Source organism: Hylobates moloch, unplaced genomic scaffold, assembly GCF_009828535.3.
Source record: "Hylobates moloch isolate HMO894 unplaced genomic scaffold, HMol_V3 SCAFFOLD_10, whole genome shotgun sequence".
Taxonomy (NCBI): Eukaryota; Metazoa; Chordata; class Mammalia; order Primates; family Hylobatidae; genus Hylobates; species Hylobates moloch.
The window spans coordinates 8,998,795-9,020,691 of NW_026652285.1; the positions used below are offsets into that span (position 1 = coordinate 8,998,795).

General features: G+C 42.1%; 1 protein-coding gene and 1 pseudogene across 9 annotated transcripts in view; one reads left to right on the plus strand and one right to left on the minus strand.

Annotated features, from left to right (window-relative positions):
- Positions 1–21,897, plus strand: part of RHOT1 (ras homolog family member T1) — a 112,067-nt gene that overhangs the window by 76,315 nt on the left and 13,855 nt on the right. For 5 of the 9 annotated variants that reach the window (XM_032162927.2, XM_032162925.2, XM_032162929.2 and 2 more), the window contains one exon: positions 7,496–8,608. The exons of 3 other annotated variants lie outside the window; for them this stretch is intronic. In XM_032162927.2, coding sequence (XP_032018818.1) covers positions 7,496–7,613 — 118 coding nt within the window. In that variant the 3' untranslated portion in view covers positions 7,614–8,608. Of the gene's footprint in view, positions 1–7,495; positions 8,609–21,897 lie in introns of those variants that run through there. One more of the 9 variants, XR_004249689.2, reaches the window with a different exon arrangement.
- On the minus strand, positions 10,572–11,292 carry LOC116474464 (ubiquitin-like protein 5; annotated as a pseudogene).

Consider the following 21,897-nt stretch of genomic DNA (forward strand, 5'->3'; position numbering starts at 1 on the left):
GATCTTTAAGTATTAACTAGTTAACATATAGATATTGGAGCGTTTCCTTCGTATTCATGGTCATCTGTGAATTCAGATTCTTCTAATGCTTGGTGAAGCATTTCTTGACATTAGTGCACACCTGTGTCCTTTCCCAAAGTATGTTACTATTTAGGCGTGCTCAGTTAACAGCTTGCTTATGGTTTGTGTTGAAGCTGCTAGACACTGTATATTGATTCCTTAACCTATTTTATCCTATTAAATATTTATCCTAATAAATATCCTATTAAAATATTTTATGCCTATTGGCTCAGTTAGGAGAATTGTCCTTATTAAAATTGTTATTAGCAGTAGTGGCATTATTTTTAAAAGTAGGTACAGAAAATATGGCCAGGTGCCGTGGCTCACGCCTGTAATCCCAGCACTTTGGGAGGCCGAGGAGGGTGGATCACAAGGTCAAGAGATTGAGACCATCCTGGCCAACATGGTGAAACCCCGTCTCTAGTAAAAATACAAAAATTAGGTGGGCGTGGTGGTGCGCACCTGTAGTCCCAGCTACTCGGGAGGCTGAAGCAGGAGAATTGCTTGAACCCAGGAGGCAGAGGTTGCAGTGAGCCAAGATCGCACCACTGCACTCCAGCCTGGTGACAGAGCAAAAAAAAAAAAAAAGGAAAAAAAAGAAAAAATACTTCACCAGATTGAAACATTTGGAGAAATAGAAGCAGAGAGTCCAGAAGACTTTTTTTTAATTTTTAATATTTTATTTTATTTTATTTATTTATTTATTTATTTTGAGATAGAGTCTCACTCTGTTGCCCAGGCTGCAGTGCAGTGGCCCTATCTCAGCTCATCGCAACCCCCACCTCCCAGGTTCAAGCGATTCTCCTGCCTCAGCCCCCCAAGTAGCTGGGATTACAGGTATGCACCACCACACCTGGCTAATTTTTTGTAGAGACGGGTTTCACCATGTTGGCGAGGCTGATCTCTAACTCCTAACCTCATGTGATCTGGCTTCTTCTGCCTCCCAAAGTGCTGGGATTACAGGCATGGGCCACCATGCCCCTCCTCAGAAGACTTTTTTTTTAAGTGGAGTATTTGAAAATAGAAAAGGGCCAAGTGCAGTGGCTCATGCTTCTAATCCCAGCACTTTGGGAGGCCAAGACAGGAGGATCACTTGAGCTCAGGAGTTCAGGACCAGCCTGGGTCACAAAGTGAGAGCCTGTTTCTACAAAAAATAAAAAAAAATGAAAACATTTTTTAAAAAAAGCTGGGTGTGATGGCTCACACCTGTGGTCCCAGCTACATAGGAGATTGAGGTGAGAGGTTTGCTTGAGCCCAGGAGGTCAAAGCTGTAGTGAGCTGTGTTTGTGCCAGTGTACTCTAGTCTGGGTGACACAATGAGATCCTGTCTGGAAAAAAAAAAAAACAAAACAGAGCTGGGCACAGTGTTTCACACCCATAATTTCAGCACTTTTGGAGATCGAGGCAGTAGGATTATGTGAGCCCAGGAGTTCCAGACCAGCCTGGGCAACAAAGTTGTATTAAGACCCCGATCTCTACAAAAAATCATAAATTAGCCAGGTATGGTAGCATGCACTTGGGGTCTCAGCTACATGGGAGGCTGAGGCAGGAGGATCACCTGAGCCCAGGAGGTTGAGGCTGCAGTGAGCTGTGTTCATGCCATTGCATTCCAGCCTGGGTGACAGAGCGAGACCCTGTCTCTAAATAAATAAATAAATAAAGACAGAAAAATTTACTGTAGTTTGGTGACCTCAGTACAGTTTTCAACTTGAGATACGTAATTACAAATGAGAAAAAGCTAAATATGGTATCTCTGTGCCCTGGTAACTTTAGATACACTTGTATTACAGTTATATTGGTTGTTTTAGAGTATTATCTTAAAAATCTATACCTGAGATGTATATATGGGTAGAGTTGTAAAATTAGAAGACCATTCACATTAGTGCATTTGTACATCTCTTAGTTGTATTTTGGAAAGAATAAGATGGGGAGATGAGAGGAGTGAAAAATAGGAAATTCAAATACATTTCTGAGAAATTGTGTGGAAAGACTGATAAAAATGACTCTCTGAGTGGAGCTCCTCTGAGTAAAATCTCTCTGTTTTGCTTCTTTTCAGTATTTTCTACTGAACTTTTCTTTTCCTCTGCATAATAGCTTACAGTCTAAGACAAGGTTAATTGATATCTGGGTAACAATTTCTGAATTCTTACCCTTCCTCTATGTTGCCCAGGCTGGTCTTGAACTCCTGGCCTCAAGCAGTCCTCCAACTTCAGCCCCCCAAAGATCTGGGATTACAGTGTGAGCCTCTGTGCCTAACCAGTTCATGTTTTTATATTTACCTTAAGTTGCAGAATTAATTAAAAGTATTTTGTATGCCCTTGCACTAAAGATATTCAGTGCAAAGGTACATAGGAATTTTGGCCAGTCTGCATATGCCTTGTATGACTGTTCACAGTTCACACAGTTATTTGTTTAACTCTTTATTATCTGAATTTTGTAACATTTTCTTCTCTCTGCATTATTAAGTAGTGGCCTTAATAAAACCCAAGTCCAGATGTGTTGGTTGGCTCCTACACCTGTGTCAAGGAGAACTTGACATCTGATACATTCATGGGCCTTCAGCACTTCTAAGCCAGAAAGCCAACATCCCAGACACAGGAATTTTCACCTAAGAAGTTGAAAGCTCTAACAAACTGCGAATGATTACTTAGGGTTATATTCAACATTTAGTCATTATTTCTAATGTTCTAAAAAGAGATACTGCTTCACTAAATGATCTTATTCCACATACAGTAGGAAAGTTTGGTGAGTTTGATATATCACTAGGTTAGAAAAAAACCTTTATACATAGACACACATACACATTTTTGACCTTGTAACATTTAATGCTGGAAAGTCTATCTTAATGAAAACATCCTAAATATAAAGAAAAATTTTATGTAGAAAGATAGTCTTTTTTTTTGTGGCCAGAAATAAATGGAGATAGCCAGGTTGGGCATGGTGGCTTATGCCTGTAATCCCAGCACTTTGGGAGGCTGAGGCCAGGAGTTCAAGACTAGCCTGTGCAACATAGCAAGACCCCCATCTCTACAAGAAAAAAGAAAATTATCCAGGCATGATGGCACACACCTGTAGTCCCAGCTACTTATGTGGCTAAAGCAGGAAGATCACTTGAGCTCAGGAGTTCGAGGCTACAGTGAGCTAGGATCGCACCACTGCACTATCCAGCCTGGGGGACAGAGCAAGACGCTGTCTCTGAAAAGTAAAATAATAAAAGGAGATAGCCAGCAATAGGAGAATAGAATATAATCCAGCTATTTAGAATGTTTCCATAATTGATGAAGAAGGCCATACCTTATAACACGTGTGAAAAATATATAGAATTATACACACATTGTGTTTGCAGCTGTGTAAAAAATACATAGAAAAAGTCTAAAAGGGGCTGGGCACAGTGGCTCACTCCTGTAATCCCAGCACTTTGGGAGGCTGAGGCAGACGGATCACTTGAGGTCAGGAGTTTGAGACCAGCCTGGTCAACATGGTGAAACCCCATCTTTACTAAAAATACCAAAAATTAGCTGGGCATGGTGGTGCACGCCTGTAATCCCAGCTACTCAGGAGCCTGAGGCACAAGAATGACTAGAAGCTGGGAGGCGGAGGTTGCAGTGAGCTGAGACTGTGAGACTCTGTCTCAAAAAGAAAAAAAAAAAAAAGTCTAAGAGGAAATACCTGACCTTTTAATTTGTTGCCTTGGGTAACATAAATGATTTTTTTTCTTACTTTGCCTTATTTTCTAATGAGTGTATATTAACTTTTTTATATTTGAAAATAAACTTTAGAGAGAAAAACTATGCAGTAAGATACTATAAGTTATTCTAATATGATATTTTCTATAAGTCATTTTGAAAGAATTATGCTTTTGAATTGTGGAAGAATTATTTCTGCTTAAGTTTAGAAATGAGCCAGAAGCGGCCAGGCGTGGTGGCTCACGCCTGTAATCTCAGCACTTTCGGAAGCCGAGGTGGGTGGATCACCTGAGATCAGGAGATCGAGACTATCGTGGCCAACATGGTAAATCCCTGTCTCTACTAAAAATACAAAAATTAGCTGGGTGTGGTGGCACGCACCTGTAGTCCCAGCTACTCGGAAGGCTGAGGCAGGAGAATCACTTGAACCCTGGAGGCGGAGGTTACAGTGAGCTGAGATCGCGCCACTGCACTCCAGCCTAGCGACAGAGTGAGATTTCGTCTGTCTCAAAAAAAAAAAAAAAAAAAGAGAGAGAAAGAAATGAGCCAGAAGCTTTATGAAACTGTACTTGCCTCTGTTTGAGAACTGAAAGGGCAAACATGAATTAGTTTTTGATACTTTTGGAATACATGTGAGACCACATTATTCTCTATTCAAGTTAAGCAATGATAAGCGTGCCCTCCATTTTAAATGCTTTCTCTCTTTTATAAATAGAGCCTGGTAGTGCAGCCTTTAAATGCAGGTGGTACAGGTGTAAAATAGTTCTGTAAGTAACTTTCCATGTCTGAAAGTGTCTTAAACAGCTACTGTAACATTGATGGAGCCATCGAAATATATTTTATAAGTTAGTAGTTACCTTAAGTTTTCAACTAGCTGTATCTTGAACATGTATCTATATTAATCTTGAAATGCAAAAGAAAACTAAGCAATAGGGTCAGTCAGAATATGTTATTTCATGTGTCTTAAAACACAAGGGAGACCAGCCTGTAGTTCCAGCAGTTAGAGAGGCCAAGGTGGAAGGATTGCTTGAGCTCAGGAGTTCAAGATCAGCCTGGACAACATAGTGAGACTTCATCTCTGTAAACAAACAAGAAACCACAAGGGAGCTCTGTGGAACAGATATCCATATTTGAAGACTCTGAGAAATCATTTTGATTTTAATGTGATTATAGCTAGCTTAAATCCTAATTCTTTTTTCCTAAGTTAAAAAATAAATGTAAAAATTTTAAAATAAAATAAAAAATCTCCATCAGTGCAGATGCATGATAATCACAGGGAGGCCAAAGATGAAGAGAAACCTCTAATGCACCTTTACCTATGCTCTGACTTTAAATTCTATACGTCTGCATTGACTTGGAGTTGTAAACTTTTGTTACTCTCATCATAGGTCCACGGTGGTCTGTGAGTTTGGGATGTTGGACTCAATTTTTTCACAGATATATATTTGTAGTTTTTGATAACCCAAAGTTATAATCATCTGTAAACTTCATGACTAATAGTTGTTAACCTCATTTCTGATGAATACTTATGGTTACTACATGTTGTCAGGTACTGCTTATGGTATTGGTTTAAAGGACTTGGTATTTCAGATGCACCAAGACCGGCCTCATAGGGATGTTTAGAGAATGTATATAACAGCTTTAGGTTTCCTTGTCTGGGGTGGGTGGGTGTGTGTTTGTTAACAGAGTACATACAGATAGATTTTTTTTTTTAAGTTTGGCAATTTGCTATAGAATACATTTATTTTAAATATAGAAAACATGAGATCCATCATATAGGGTGGCAACTCAATTTATGTGTGGGATGCATAATTGAGAGATGTTATTTTGAGTCCCTTTTTTTGTGAGCTCTGCTGTGAACTGCAAACTGTGTGCATGTGCATAAAAGGTTAAGAGCCCGGGTAGCTGAGTGGGGTGCCATGCTGTTAGCAGACGACGAAGGCAGTATTACTCACCAGTTGCATGCTGTCAGCTCTGTAGAAGATTCCATCTTCATGGAGTCATCTCATGGTCCACTTTTTCTTGAAGCCAGGTAACATTTCCAATGGGTTGGCCTCATTGGAATTTTTCCAGCTTGAAAAACCTAAGCATTTTCTTCTGTGACTTTTTTTTTAATAAAACACTGCCTGTTGGAAAAACTAACTTGCAAGCTGGAATGAACCTGTGATATCACTTTGCTTTGTAAGAAATAATTATGTGAGGAGTGATTTTTTCTTTAAATAGAAACTGGTGAGGGTGAGAATTGGAGTGTTGTGTCTTGCTTTGTTGTGGTGCTAAGCATGGAGCACTCTGGCTTGTGTTGTAGACTTTTGTTTCTAGGGATGTACAGACTCTATTTTGTGATAACTAATGTGTTCACTTTGACTATTACTGAGGCAAAGTAGTTTTGTGCAGTTTGAATTCTTGGCTCTTAACTCTTTTGCATATGTCAGTGCCTTGGTCTTTTAATGATATCTGACTTTTGCTTCAAATCTGTTTAACTTAGTTATAAAATAACCTAAACTAGACAGTCTCTCTAAGCTCTTAATTTTGTAAGTTTTCTTTTCTTTTCTTTTCTTTGCGATGGAGTCTCACTCTGTCACCCAGGCTGGAGTGCAGTGGCACCATGTCGGCTCACTGCAACCTCCATCTACTAGGTTCAAGCAATTCTCCTGCCTCAGCCTCCCGAGTAGCTGGGATTACAGACACCCACCACCATGCCCGGCCACTTTTTGTATTTTTAGTAGAGACGGGGTTTCACCATGTTGGCCAGGCCAGTCTCGAACTCCTGACCTCAGGTGATCCACCCGCCTCAGCCTCCCAAAGTGCTGGGATTACAGGCGTGAGCCACTGCACCCGGCCAATTTTTTAAGTTTTCTACATCATCTCAATTGTGTTCACTTAGTAACTAAGACTTCAGTGACATTTAAATAAAATGTTCCGACCTTTTCTTTAGAGCTTTATCCTCTTCATGATAAGCTGTCATACTTGAGACTCTTGAGGGTACTTACTGAGCATGCTCACAACTCAGTTTGTGGTACAGGCTGTCCCTGTTCTTGTCATGCATACTATGGCTTCTTTTATGTCATTGCCTTTCAATCCATCACATTAACATTATGTCTGTTAGTTGGTATCATTATCACTGCCTGTCTGACTAACACCAGGGATTGGTTTTTTTTCTCTTTAATTAGCAGTAACCAAATTAATGCAAACTGATAAATCTTCCCCTCCCCCTTCGGGTTTTTTGGGGGTTTTTTTGTAAATTTTTATGAGGCTCAGTGTTTCCAAAGTTGACTTTAATCATTTCTCTTAGAAAAGTATTGTCACTTGTCACTTAACTGCTTACAAAATAGCTTTCAGTTCCTGGGGATAGGAGATTGCACATTATTTAACCATGAATATGATCCTCAAAATTGTGGGAACACCACCTTAATTTTCATTTTGAAGGACCGTGATGGTATTATAAAATGCTAGATTGATTCGTCTAACTTCTTTATTTCCTGTGTGAAAAAAAGTTTACAAATTTAGATGTCTGCTCCCACAAAGTAGCTAATTATCTTTATTAGTGTCTACATTATGTCATTTTCTTAAAGTAATGATTAAGTAATTATATACATGGCTATATTGATCAATGTTTTTGATAAGCATTACTGTATGCAATTAGCTTGACAAGTGTGCTAATACTTCCCTAAAAGTAGACTGCTAAATAACTGATATAGGGTTTTCCTACTAATCATGTTTTAAATAATAATTACATTTTCTGACTGCAGGCACGTGACACAAGCTGACCTCAAGAGCTCCACGTTTTGGCTTCGAGCAAGTTTTGGTGCTACTGTTTTTGCAGTTTTGGGCTTTGCTATGTACAAAGCATTATTGAAACAGCGATGATATAAAAAGAAATACTGTCCCTACCAAAAACAAATACTTTTACGTACATTCTGAATGCTTTAAGTTCTGCTAGAAATATTGAGATATTTATACATGCAGAGTTACTTTATTAATATTTGTAATTCATGCATAAGAGTATTTTAATGATAGTTATAACTACAGTATTGGCTAGCATATGGAAAGAAAACAGCTAACAGCCAAACTAAAATGGCTAAATTCCAGAGGCCAAAAGGGAATATTTTGTAAATATATGTACATATTCAGGCAAGATATGGTCTCCCAAGCTGAGTTCTAGAAATGATGTTTCTAGACATTTCTAAATGGTATTGTTAGTGCTCACTTGGCTCACTCTCCTAGGTTTAAGTTAGCCCAGAGATTGTATTTACTCATGGATCACTTTATTTATTTCACATTTACTCAGAATGACCCTTTGGGTTCTATAAGGACATAAGGCACAATTTGCCATTCTCTCTCCGTTTTTAAAAACATACAAGTCAGTGTCAGCTTACCAACATGACATTTTTTCAGTCAGTTGTGGTAGGCCAGCCTTGAAGCCATTGCACAGTCTAGAAAATTGTGTAGCTGAGTGTGCAGCTCACCTTTAAGGGTGAAGTGAGGTAAAAGCAATTAGCAGAGATGTTATCTATGTGATTATGTTGCTTCTTTGTCAGTATGTTGAATTTTATAGCCCTTTCAATGAAATGAAAAAAAAAAACAATTTGTATATTACCAATGTTTTTAGTTTAAATAAAGAGTCACCCTTACTACTGTTGAATTTCATCCCAAGTGTAAATCATTCTATAATGGCTGTGTCTGTTATAGTATATTACAGTAACTGCATGTGTCACCAAGTGTTCTATATCAGGCTAGGATAACCTAGAGGCAGTAATTTTTTAAATGATAAAATCTAATGAATATAAACTCTCATGATAAACCTATTTTTTCCATCATCAGCCTTTTCAAGTATTTAAATAAATAACTGCTGTGTACTGTGATCTTGAGTTCTTTTGTCATCTAAAGTAAAAATTTCTGTACAGATGTGAGTGAAGTCCTCTGGTTTCTATCTCTCATATTGAAAATTATTTTGTGTCAAAGGAATACTCATCCGGGAGTGGTGGCTCAGTCGTGTAATCCCAGCACTTTGGGAGGCCGAGGTGGGTGGATCACCTGAGGTCAGGAGTTTGAGACCAGCCTGACCAACGTGGTGAAACCCTGTCTCTACTAAATACAAAAAATTAGCTGGGCATGGTGGCACATGCCTGTAATCCCAGCTACTTGGGAGGCTGAGGCAGGAGAATCGTTTGAACCTGGGAGGAGGCGGAGATTGCAGTGAGCCAAGATCACGCCATTGCACTGCAGCCTGGGCAACAAGAGCGAAACTACACCTCAAAAAAAAAAAAAAAAAAAAAAAACAACTCCTTAGGAAAAAGGTCAAGTATGATTTATATATATAAGAGGAAATTTATTTAAAAGTTGTAGAGAAATGTATTCTGGTAAAAGGCCAATTGTTTTCTCCTACACATAGCTAATTAATGTGGTTTCTGCTATTGTTTGCATGTTTATTTTCTCCTTTAACATGATTTTTCCTCTTTGCCATTCTGAGGGACATTTTCTTACAAGATCACACTTCTTGAGCAACTGGTAACAGTATAACTTACTAGCTTGCAAAATAACATGACACTTCATTTTTTATTTTTTATTTTTTGATAAGACAAGGTCTTACTCTGTTGCTCAGGCTGAAGTGCAGTGGCATGATCATAGCTCACTGCATCCTTGAATTCCTGGGCTCAAGTGATCCTTCCATCTCAGCCTCCCACAGTGCTGGGATTACAGGTGTGAGCCACCACACCCGGCCTGACTCCTCATTTTTTATTATTTTCTGAGAATTTCCCACTTACCAAATTTATGTCCGTTGTGTAGTTTGCAATGACAGTTAATTTTTTCCAAGTTCTTTTCTAGTTTGTCTGAAATACTGCTTTAAATGAATATGCTTTATAGATTGTTGTGTTTGTGAGAAGCAGAGGTAAGAAGCTAGCTTACCAAGAGTTAATAAGTGGTGTGTTTATATATTTAGATATTCTCTCTCCATCTTTTCATTTGGGGACGTTACATTTCTTTGGTTCAGAAGAAGGCAGGGGGCAGCTGCCCTATCTTGCACTTGCTCTGGACACACCCCCTTGCTAAGCTAGCCCCTTTCCTCACTTGTCAATCACTCCAGGTGGGGCGGATTAGTAGAGGGAATGCTCACTGTTTTCTCGTCTTTAACCTACAGGCACATATGGGTTTTTTCTTTCTTTTGGAGACAGAGTCTTGCTCTGTTGCCAGGGCTGGAATGCAGGGGCGTAATCACAGCTCACTGCAACCTTGACCTTGTGCGCCCAAGCAATCCACCCTCCTCAGCCTCCAAGTAGTTGGGACTACAGGCATGTGCCACCACACCTGGCTAATTTTTAAAAAAATTTTTTTGGTAGCGATGAGGTCTCACTCTGTTGCACAGGCTGGTCTCAAACTCCAGAGCTCAAGTGATCCTTCTGCCTCAGCTTCCCAAAGTGCTGGGATTATAGGTATGAGCCACCAGGCCTGGCCTATTTTCTTCATTTTGCATCCACTTTAGAGACTAGTGAATGTGAGAAAATAATGTGAACACAAGAAAAGGCTTTTTCTGGCTTTTACAGTTTGCTCAGGAGATGCAAGCTTTAAGAGTACTAACGAGAAATGAAGAAAATAGGAACTTGAGAGTCGAAAGGAGATCTTTCACTTTACACCAGTTGGATTGTCTTTTTTTTTTTTTCTTTTGAGACAGAGTCTTGCTCTGTCGCCCAGGCTAGAGTGCAGTGGCACAATCATGGCTCATTGCAACCTCAGCCTCCCGAGTAGCTGGGACTACAGGCGCCCACCACCATGCCCGGCTAATTTTTTTTTTTTTTTTTTTTTTTAATTTTTAGTAGAGATGGGGTTTCACCATGTTGGCCAGGCTGGTCTCAAACTCCTGACCTCAGGTGATCCGCCCGCCTCAGCTTCCCGAAGCATTGTCTTTTATTTTTTATTTTTATTTTTTCAACATCTAAGTCTTTATTAAGGTGAGTTTTTACAAACAAGCATCTATCCCAGTGTGTGGGGTGAGGATGGGAGAGGAGAGTGGGACAGCAGGAAGATGAGGATTCTCATCTTTTAATGATAAAGCTCCAGGTTCATCCCATTGTGGATTTCATAGTCTCCCAGAGACACATGGTCCTTAAAAATTGTGTACCACTTCTTCAGGACAATCTTGTTCCAACGGGTGCCAGTTTAGGCTGCAATCAGCTTCTTAAGGTCTCCGATGTTATCATCCGTGTTGCATTTAACGTGGACCTTCTTCCCCATACGGTCGTTGCAAACAACCTCGATCATCCTAGCTGGAGCTTGAATTGCCTTGTATCCTAGCTAGAGTTCAAATCGCCTGGAATCTGCAAGGCCACTAGCTCCTCAGCATTGTCTTTCAAATGGGCAATTCTGAGGCTGTTTGCTGCAGTGCCTTAATGAATAAGGCAGTTGTGTGAAGAAGCATTGCTTTGAAGGTTTGTAGTCCTAGCATAATGTAGTAACTTAGCCTTAGTATGTCAGGGATCTGTTGCTTCTTGCTATTCATGTCTTTCTCTTTCACATTTGACCAAAAAATGAGCAATTTCTTGCATTGTTGGCACTGATAGTGCTATGATAGGAGTGGGCTCTAATGTTAGGAATTTGGGGGAGCACATGACCATTCTGAAATGGCCTATGAAAGTGGTAGGAGGACTTTAGGTATCAGTGCATATATGCACATCACCTGCCAGGGAAAGTCACCAAAGAAGAAATATACTGATGAGGCCGGGCACAGTGGCTCACGCCTGTAATCCCAGCACTTTAGGAGGCCAAGGCGGGCGGATCATTTGAGGTCAGGAGTTTGAGACCAGCCTGACCAACATGGTGAAACACCATCTCTACTAAAAATACAAAATGGTGAAACACCATCTCTACTAAAAAAACAAAAAAAAAAAAAAAAAAGCCAGGCGTGGTGGCACACGCCTATAATCTCAGCTACCCAGGAGGCTGAGGCAGGAGAATCGCTTGAACTCAGGAAGTGGAGGTTGCAGTGAGCTGAGATCGCACCACTGCACTCCAGCTTGGGCAACAGAGTGAGACCCTGTCTCAAAAAAAAAAAAAAAAAAAAGAAAAGAAAAAAAGAACTTACTGATGAGCCAGTCTTGAATGAAATGAGAACTTTCCCAATCTATGAAGGCAGCTGAATAATGAATAAAGAGAGGGAAGCAGATGTAAGTGCCCGACCTCTGTGGTAAAGCATAAATCTTTCCTAAACAGGCCCGCAAAATGCAACGGGGGTTGGCTTTTTTTTTTGCCTATCATTGGCTGTTAGGTTAGTTTTGATGCCCCTTTTGTCTGAATTGCACTAGTAAAAGTCAATACAAAGATACCTTTAAAGTATATGTGCAAATCCTAAAAATAAGTATGTAATCTAGTTCCATTAACATGTTTGACTTCATACTTTAATACTTCTTATTTTTTATTTTTTTTTTAACCAACATACCAGATTCCTAAATCATACTTTCACAGTCCACGTGTTTTTAGGAAACTGATTTGGGACTAGATACTTTTTGAGAAATACCACGTCAAGATGCTAAATTTAATGTTCACAGTATGAGAATGACCCATGCAGGCAGCTTGACCTTTCCAATGCCTTTATCCCCAGATTCACAGTCCAATAACACACTTATTTAAACCCCTAAGGTTGCAAGTAATTCGTGTCTTTTTAACTCTTTTTATCAAACGTCGCCGTCAGTGAGAGCAAGTGTCTGTTAACCTGCTTGGCCCTCGGCTCTGTGGAAGTCTGACCTGTGAGTATCACAGCTGTGTATCTCAGGTTTCTCTAGTGCATCTCAGTTTCATAAAATGTCCTCTTGCTCCCATGGCAGTCAGACTTGTCAGACCATTTGTCCCAGATATTTTGGGTTCAGAAAGTATCTTCCTAGAAGGCAAGATTTTATTTTATTTGAGACAGAGTCTCCCAGTGGTGCCATTCGGCTCACTGAACCCTCTGCCTCCTGGCTTCATGTGATTCTCCCGCCTCAGCCTCCTGAGTAGCTAGGATTACAGGCATGTGCCACCATGCCTAGCTAATTTTTGTTACCATGCCCAGCCAATTTTATCTTCTTTAGCATAGACAGTTGCAGAGGTCCAATGGCGAAATTGAGAGATTGTTAGTCCTTCTGGGTTTGAAAGCTGAATGTCAGCTATGTACACACAAGGAGGAATTGACAGTATCGTTTTCATACATTGAAAATTCCAAATTCCATAAGAACACTGTGTTTCTCTTTCAGCATTTTCCTATTTATAGTTTACATATAGTGTTTTTTATTTTTTTGAGACGGAATTTTGCTTTTGTTGCCCAGGCTGGAGTGCAATGGCGCCATCTCAGCTCACCGCAACCTCCGCCTCCCAGGCCTCAGCCTCCCGAGTAGCTGGGATTACAGGCGCCTGCCACCATGCCCAGCTAATTTTTGTATTTTTAGTAGAGACGTGGTATCACCATGTTGGCCAGACTGGTCTCGAACTCCTGACCTCAGGTGATCCGCCCACCTCGGCCTCCCAAAGTGCTGGGATTGATTACAGGTGGGAGCCACCATGCCCGGCCCATATAAGTGTATTATAATCAACCCTTAGGAGTTTTATTAGGATGACATGAATGTATATACTGTAGTTTAAGTTATAAGTCACAAACTTTTTCTGCAAAGGGCCAGATAGTAAATATTTGAGACTTTCACAACTACTCAACTCTGTTGTAGCATGAAAACAGTCATAGACAATATATAAGCAAATGAATTACTTCATTCTAATGAAACTTTATTTATGGACACAGAAATGTGAGTTTTGTATCATTTTTATGTACCAGAAAGTATTCTTATTTTTATTTTCTTAACCATCTAAAATTGTGGAAACTAGCCAGGCACGGTGGCTCACGCCTGTAATCCCAGCACTTTTGGAGGCTGAGGCGGGCACCTGAGGTCAAGAGTTTGAGACTAGCCGGTCCAACATGATGAAACCCCTTCTCTAGTAAAAATACAAAAATTAGCCAGATGTGGTGGTGCATGCCTGTAATCCCAGCTACTCGGGAGCCTGAGGCAGGAGAATCACTTGACTCCAGGAGGCAGAGGTTGCAGTTAGCCGAGATCACACCACTGCACTCCAGCCTGGGTGACAGAGCAAGACTCCATCTCAAAAAAAAAAAAGTGGAAACCATTCACATGCTGTACAGAAACTGACAGTGAGCCAGATTTCATAAACGCCCCCTGTAATGGATGAAAATATAGTAGTAAATGCACAGCAGCATTTACTAATGATTAAAAAAAATTACCTGATTGTTTTGGAATGTGAAAAGGTTCAATACTAGGAAGAACTTAAAAATACTGTAATCATGTTTTGTTTGTATGAAAACTAAGAGTGAATGTAGGAGTTGTTTGATTTTTTTCACTTTTACTGATCATATTGTTTATAAGAGCACGGTGCGCCGGCCAATGTGGGGTTAACCTCAAAGAGCAGTTTGATGCTTAGAAGGTAAAGGGAGCATCAATTCCACTTCTTCTGAGGACTCACATGGAACTGTTCTTTTGGCACTTTATCCATGCTTGTTTTCAGTTGTCCAGTTGTATAATTGGCATACGTGGAAAGTAAAGGAATCCCACGAGAATGTTCAGTTTGAACTCTAGTTATCTGGGGAACTTACCCCCTGTGTGCATGAACATGTGATCATGCTTCTTATTTCTTTAAATTTTAAAGCCAAAATTTCAGAGCTTAAATAGCTTACATAGTATAAAGGTCATCTGTCCAACTCCATACTTTCGTAGCGTACAGGGAGCGCAAAAAGGCGAGAAGTGACGGCTGGGTGCAGAGGCTCACGCCTGTAATCCCAGCACTTTGGGAGGCCGAGGCAAGAGGATCACGAGGTCAGGATATTGAGACCATCCTGGCTAACATAGTGAACCCCCGTCTCTACTAAAAATGCAAAAAATTAGCCAAGCATGGTGGCAGGTGCCTGTAGTCCCAGCTACTCGGGAGGCTGAAGCAGGAGAATTGCTTGAACCCAGGAGGCGGAGGTTGCAGTGTGCCTAAATCGCTGAACTCCAGCCTGGGTGACAGCAAGAAGTGACTTGCTCAAAGCCACAGTATTAGTTTGTCCTCGAGCTAGGACTGGAACCCAGGTATCTTGATTCCCAGTTTGGTACTCCTTCCACTGTAGGAGCCAACCTAACGACTGGGCTTTTGTTCCTACCTTTGGTAAATTTGCAATATAGTCTGTGAAAAACAACAACAACAACAAAAAACAGGCCTAAGGGGAAAAAGAGAAAGAAAGAAAAACCCCACTAAACAGTTTTGACATCTCTATAACTAAAAAGGGTTAAAGTTGGCAAAGCAAATTTTCTGGAAGCCTTTCATTTCCTCCGAGGCATTCTGCCTTCATTTCTGCTAGCTGTCACTAGGTAATTGATGTGTCTATTGAGAGGAGTGCGGACACGTGGTTAGGTTTATTTCAGGTACAGATAACTGAGGAGAAGTAAGGATATAACTACTCTTTGAAAAGCACTCTTTATGATTTTTAATTGTTCTTAAGTTGTTAATTTTGAAAAAATACTCTTAAAATTTATTCACATTTTATAAATGGAAAAGTACTTGTGTCAGGGGCTTTAATGGGGGAGAACTCCTAGAATAAAGTTTTGTCACTAACATTTTTCATCTCTGCTTCTGTAATCTGCCTCCAGGATTTCTGTAATTCCAGTGGCATCCAGCCACTTCTATATACCATCTAGAGAATGAGTGGCTGAATATGTCTTCACACATTCACCACACTTTTTACTGACTTCCTCTTACATCTTTTTTTTCTTTTCTTTTTTTTTTTTTTTTTTTGAAATGGAGTCTCAGTCTTGTCGCCCAGGCTGGAGTGCAATGGCACGATCTCAGCTCACTGCAACCTCTGCCTCCTGGGTTCAAGCGATTCTCCTGCCTCAGCCTCCCGAGTAGCTGGGATTACAGGTGCCCGCCCACCACACCCGTCTAATTTTTGTATTTTTAGTAGAGACAGGGTTTCACCATGTTGGCCAGGCTGGTCTCAAACTCCTAACCTCGGATGATCCGCCCTCCTTGACCTCCCAAAAGTGCTGGGATTACAGGTGTGAGCCACTGCGCCCAACCCCTCTTACATCTCTTACTTTTCCCCCAGATTCTCAAAGTGTGATCACATCACCTGGGAATTTGTAAGAAATATGATTTTCAACAGCCCTTCCCCACCGCCACCCCAGACCTCCAAGACCCTGAGGCCTCAGAAACTTGGAGGATGGGACCCAGCAAAATCTGTGTTAACAACCATCACCACTACCCGCCCCCGACCCTGCCCCACAATTCAGATGCATGTGAAGGTTTGAGAACTGCTGCAGTAGACATTGAAGAAGTCAAAGAGGTTTGCCCCCAATCTTTGGGGGCAACAAAACTATAAGTTTGCTAGCAGTGCAGTGGTTAAAATTTTTAAGATAAATTATACATCTGAATAATTTTGATAAAACAATAGAACAACCCCTTCTATGTCTCCCCCTTTCCCCTAGGAAAATTCCAATTCAAATCTCAAGGCCCTGCAGACCCAGACCCAGACCTTCTTTGCAGCCAAATCTCCACTCTCCCTATCCTACTACAGTCTAACCACAGAGAACTTCCTTCAGTTCTAAGAATGCACCTTACTCATTCTCTTGAGCCCTTTGCAGATGCTTTCTCTCTAGAACCCTGTCCTCCCAGCTCTTCATCCTTTAGGTCTCAAGGAGGGCCAAGGCCTGGCTGTCAGCATCCAGGAGCTGAGTCCTGGCATTTAGTGCTCATCTATCCACTTCATCCCCCTGTGCACAGTATGGCACCTCTGCCCTCACCTGTGCTTTGTCCAAAGATCCTCTCTTGCCCTCTCTAGAGATTCCGTTAAAGAGTGTTAAGCAGGGGAGGGATATACTAGTCAGGTCTCGGCAAATGTCCTTTTCCCTGACCCCAAGGAACTGAACGTGGGGAAGCTAACCTGTCTCCATCCTGCCCAGTACTGAACTAAGTACTGGACCTTTGCACCTGCCTGTCACGCACTTGCCTACTCTTAGAGTACCCAGGGGTATGTATATCAATCTGTTTATTTGTAATTTCATTTTTTTTTTTTTGAGATGGAGTCTCGCTGTATTGGCAGGCTGGAGTGCAGTGGCGCGATCTCGGCTCACTGCAACCTCTGCCTCCTGGATTCAAGCCTTTCTCCTGCCTCAGGCTCCCAAGTAGCTGGGACTACAGGTGCGTGCCACCACACCTGGGTAATTTTTGTATTTTTAGTAGAGATGGGGTTTCACCATGTTGGCCAGGATGGTCTCGATCTCTTGACCTCGCGATCTGCCCACGCTGGCCTCCCAAAGTGCTGGGATTACAGGCGTGAGCCACCGCATCTGGCCTGTAATTTCATTTTCTTGATTTACACAACCCTTTCTTGAGAAGCAGCTTTACTCAGTCACTGAGTCCATGTGGAAAGAACTGACTAGCAGCCCTGGAAGCTAAATGATCTCTTAGTGGTAGTGGAAATTCACTAGATTATGGGTCGGGCAGTAGTAAAGGATTGAGTTAAGAGCTAAGATCTGAGTTTAAATCCCAACTTTTCCACATTCCATGTGCAAGTTACTTGAACTTTCTGTTTCTCTCCTAAACAATGAAGATTGGGATTGTGCACATTTACTGAGATCTGTTCCTGGGGGGTGTTATTTCCCCTTCCCCTTGTCAGGAGAATAGGAGGTCTGCATCCCACATCAAGGCCCACAGGACGGCAGCCCTCTGCCCTTCCTCCTGCACTTGAGCAGAGCTGCACCACTGCATCTGGGGAGTGGGAGAGGCATGGATGGCAGCCAGTTTTTTTTTCCTAAATGTATCTGAGAAATGTCTTGATTCTCTTGAGTATTGGAGCTGTCTTAGCCTATTCAGGCTGCCATAACAATGTAACAAAATACCATAAACTGGGCAGCTTATAAACAACACTAATTTATTTCTCACAGTTCTGGAGGCTGGGAGGTCCAAGATTAAGGTACCAGCAGATGCAGTGTCTTGTGAGGGCTCGATTCCTGGTTCACAGATGTCACCTTCTCACTGTGTCCTTACATGGTAGAAGGGGCAAAAAGTTCCCTTGGGCCTATTTTATAAGGGCAACTAATCCCATTCATGAGGGCTTTACCCTCATGGCCTAATCACCTCCCAAAAGGCCTCACCTAATACTGTCACCTTGGAGGTTAGGATTTCAACATAAGAAACTGGGGTGGGGGGGATATATTCAGACCATAGCAGGGGCCAATAAAATGTCCCTCACCCTTATTGTCTCGGCAGGCAGCACAAACAGTTGAGTTTCCTTATTTCACTGGCTCCTTTCTCAGTCTTGTGGGCTGCCCGACCTCTGCTCAACCTCTAGGATACTCGAGTACCCCAAGGTTCTGTCCTGAGTTTCCTTATCTTTCCTATCTAGACTTTGTCTCTAGGTGATCTCATTCAGCACCTTGATTTTGATTTTTTAACCTTTTTTTTTTTTGACAGCGTTCCACTCTGTTGCCTAGGCTGGAATGCAGTGGCTCAATCTCAGCTCACTGCAACCTCCGCCCCCTGAGTTCAAGCCATTCTCCCACCTCCTCCTCCTAGTAGCTGGGACTACAGATGTGCACCACCATGCCAGGCTAACTTTCAATATTGTTTTGTAGAGACAGGGTTTTGCCATGTTGCCCAGGCTGGTGTCCAACTCCTGGGCTTAAGCAATCAGCCCACCTTGGCCTCCCAAAGTTCTGGGATTACAGGTGTGAGCCACCACGCCCCGGCCCTGATTTTTAAACTTTTTGTGTTGAAATAATTTGAAACATTCAAAACAAAGTTACAAAAGTAATCACAGGACTCACTCCTTTGGGGTATTTCTTATAAATGGAATCGTACAGCCTGTGGCCTTTTGTGACTGGCTTATTTCACTTAGCATAAAGTTTTCAAGATTCATCCGTTTTGTAGCATATACCAGTACTTTACTCCTTTTTACTGCTGAATAATATTCTGTTGTATGGATATGTCATATTTTTATCTTCAGTTGATGCACATTGGGATTATTTCTAATTTTTTACTGTTATGAATAATGCTGCTATGAACATTTGTGCACAAGTTGGTTTTTTCATTTTCATTTTGTGTTTTGTTTTTCTGTGTACAAGTTTTGGTGTGGATGTATATTTTCATTTCCCTAGGGTATATACCTGGGAATGGAATGGCTGGGTCATTGAGTAACTCTGTGTTTAATATTTTGAGGAAAAGCCAAACTGTTTTCCAAAGTGGCTGCACATTTCACATTTTCACCAGCAATATGTGAGGGTTCTAGTTCCTCCACCTCCTCACCAACACTTACCTGTCTTGGTTTTTGTAACTATTTAATATTCTAGTGAGTGTGAAATGGTGTCGCTGTGGTTTTGACAATTGCTGATCTTGCCCAGAACATTTATTACTGCAGTATTTCCCAATTTTCTACTTCAGTTATTCCCCCTGTATTTATTAATTGGAGTTATACAGTAAAAGAGTGTCCGTCCCCCATTGACTTATTTATTTATTTGATATTTATTTATATGATGGATATTTACTTTCTCCTATAGGTCATAACACATTACTCTTTTCTTTTTTTTTTTTTTTTTTTCCGAGATGGAGTTTCACTCTGTCACCCAGGCAGGAGTGCAGTGGCATGATCTCGGCTCACTGCAACCTCTGCCTCCCGGGTTCAAGCGATTCTCCTGCCTCAGCCTCCTGAGTAGCTGGGACTACAGGCGTGTGCCACCACGCCCAGCTAATTTTTATATTTTTAGTAGAGATGAGGTTTCACCATGTTGGTCAGGCTGGTCTTGATCTCCTGACCTCGTGATCCGCCCACCTCGGCCTCCCAAAGTGCTAGGATTACAGGTGTGAGCCACTGCGCCCGGCCTCCATAACACATTACTATTGTTTTTTATTTTGTTGTTCAGTTTTGCTCATCCTGTTCTTATCCCAGATTGGGCCATCGGGAGCTCCTTCACGCTGGCCCCTGCACTCGTCAACATGTACCCCATTATTTCTGAGCACTTCCTTACTTGTAGGCATCACAAGATGTTCCAAGCAACTTGTTTACTTCCCATCCTCATCCTGTACTTTACTTGCCCTTGTCCCAACATCAACCATTTCTCCAAGGAACTCTGGTTCCTTTGATTAGAGAATGGTTATTTAGAAACAGAGATTCTGGCATTAGGTGTAGCTCATTGCTACTAGCAGCCCCTGGACTTTAAATACAATCCAGCTGCAACTCCTAAATTGCTATCACCAGCCCTGACCTCATTCCAGAAATCCACACTCTGCTTCTAGTTTATTTTTTTCTTTTTCTTTTTCTTTTTGAGACATAATCTTGCTCTGTCACCCAGGCTAGAGTGCAATGGCGCGATCTTGGCTCACTGTAACCTCCACCTCCCAGGTTCAAGCAATTCTCCTGTCTCAGCCTCCCAAGTAGCTGGGATTACAGATGCCCGCTACCACGTCCAGCTAATTTTTTGTATTTTTAGTAGAGATGGAGTTTTGCCATGTTGGCCAGGCTAGTCTCAAACTCTTGACCTTAGGTGATCTGCCCACCTCAGCTTCCCAAAGTACTGGGATTACAGGCGTGAGCCACTGCCCCCAACCAACTGATTCTAGTTTCTTGCCTGCTGTTTCTTCATGGATATCTGAAGCACCTTAAACAGAACCCTTCATACCCAGCAGTAACTGCCCCTTTCCCAATCGTCCCCGTCCTGTTGACTCTACTTCCAAAACATGTATCTGTCCACTTATCTCCATCTCCACTCCTACCACCCAGGGCCAGCCCATCACGACTTCTCACCTGGAATAAATGCAGGGTAACCTCCTAATGGCTGCAGCAGTTTCCCAGTTTCTTCTTTTCCTTCCAAAATCCATTCTCTTTAAGCAGCCATCTTGCCACTCCTACACTTAAATTCTTTCATTGTCTTCTTGTCACACTTAAATAAAACCCAGTTTCCTTGTCCTGCTTTTTTATTTTTTATTTTATTTATTTATTTATTTTTGAGACAGAGTCTCGCTCTGTCGCCCAGGCTGGAGTGCAGTAGTGTGATCTCGGCTCACTGCAAGCTCCACCTCCCAGGTTCACGCCATTCTCCTGCTTCAGCCTCCCGAGTAGCTGGGACTACTGGCGCCCACCACCACACCTGGCTAATTTTTTCTATTTTTAGTAGAGACGGGGTTTCACCATGTTAGCCAGGATGGTCTCGATCTCCTGACCTCGTGATCTGCCTGCCTCGGCCTCCCAAAGTGCTGGGATTGCAGGCGTGAGCCACCACGCCTGGCCCTTGTCCTGCTTTTTAAAGCCTGACCGCGCTGTTCCTTGCCTGCTTCTCTGACCTGTTTCCGGACCCATTGCCTGCTTCCTTCAGAGCCTTTGCACTGGCTATTCTCTGCTTGAAACGCTCTTCCCTCTTTTTTTGAAAAGCTGTCTCATGCTTGTCACTTACATCTCAGTTTAAATGTTACCTCCTCAAAGTGGAGCCTTTCCAGATCATGTAAAGAAACCATCTAGAAACTCAATCTGACAGTCGGGCGTGGTGGTTCACACCTGTAATCCCAGCACTTTGGGAGGCTGAGGCGGGTGGATCACTTGAGGCCAGGAGTTCAAGACCAGCCTGACCAACATGGTGAAACCCCATCTCTACTAAAAATACAAAAATTAGCTGGGCATGATGGCGGGTGCCTGTAATCCCAGCCACTCGGGAGGCTGAAGCAGGAGAATCACTTGAACCCAGGTGGCAGAGGTTGCAGTGAACTGAGATCACACCACTGAACTCCAGCCTGGGCGACAAAGCGAGACTCTGTCTCAAAACAAACAAACAAACAAAAACTCTATCTGACATCACCCTGATTGTCAGCATCTCACCACCAGCCATCCTCCCTCCCTCCCTTTCATCCTATCTCGTTACCTCCCTTCCACCCTCCCTCCCTCCCTCTCTCGTTCCCTCTCTCCCTCCCTCCCTTCCTCCCTCCCTCTCTCGTTCCCTCTCCCTACCTCCCTCCCTTCCACCCTCCCTCCCTCCCTCTCTCGTTCCCTCTCTCCCTCCCTCCCTTCCTCCCTCCCTCTCTCGTTCCCTCTCCCTACCTCCCTCCCTTCCATCCTCCCTCCCTCCCTTACTCCCTTCCTTCCTCCCTTCCTCTGTTC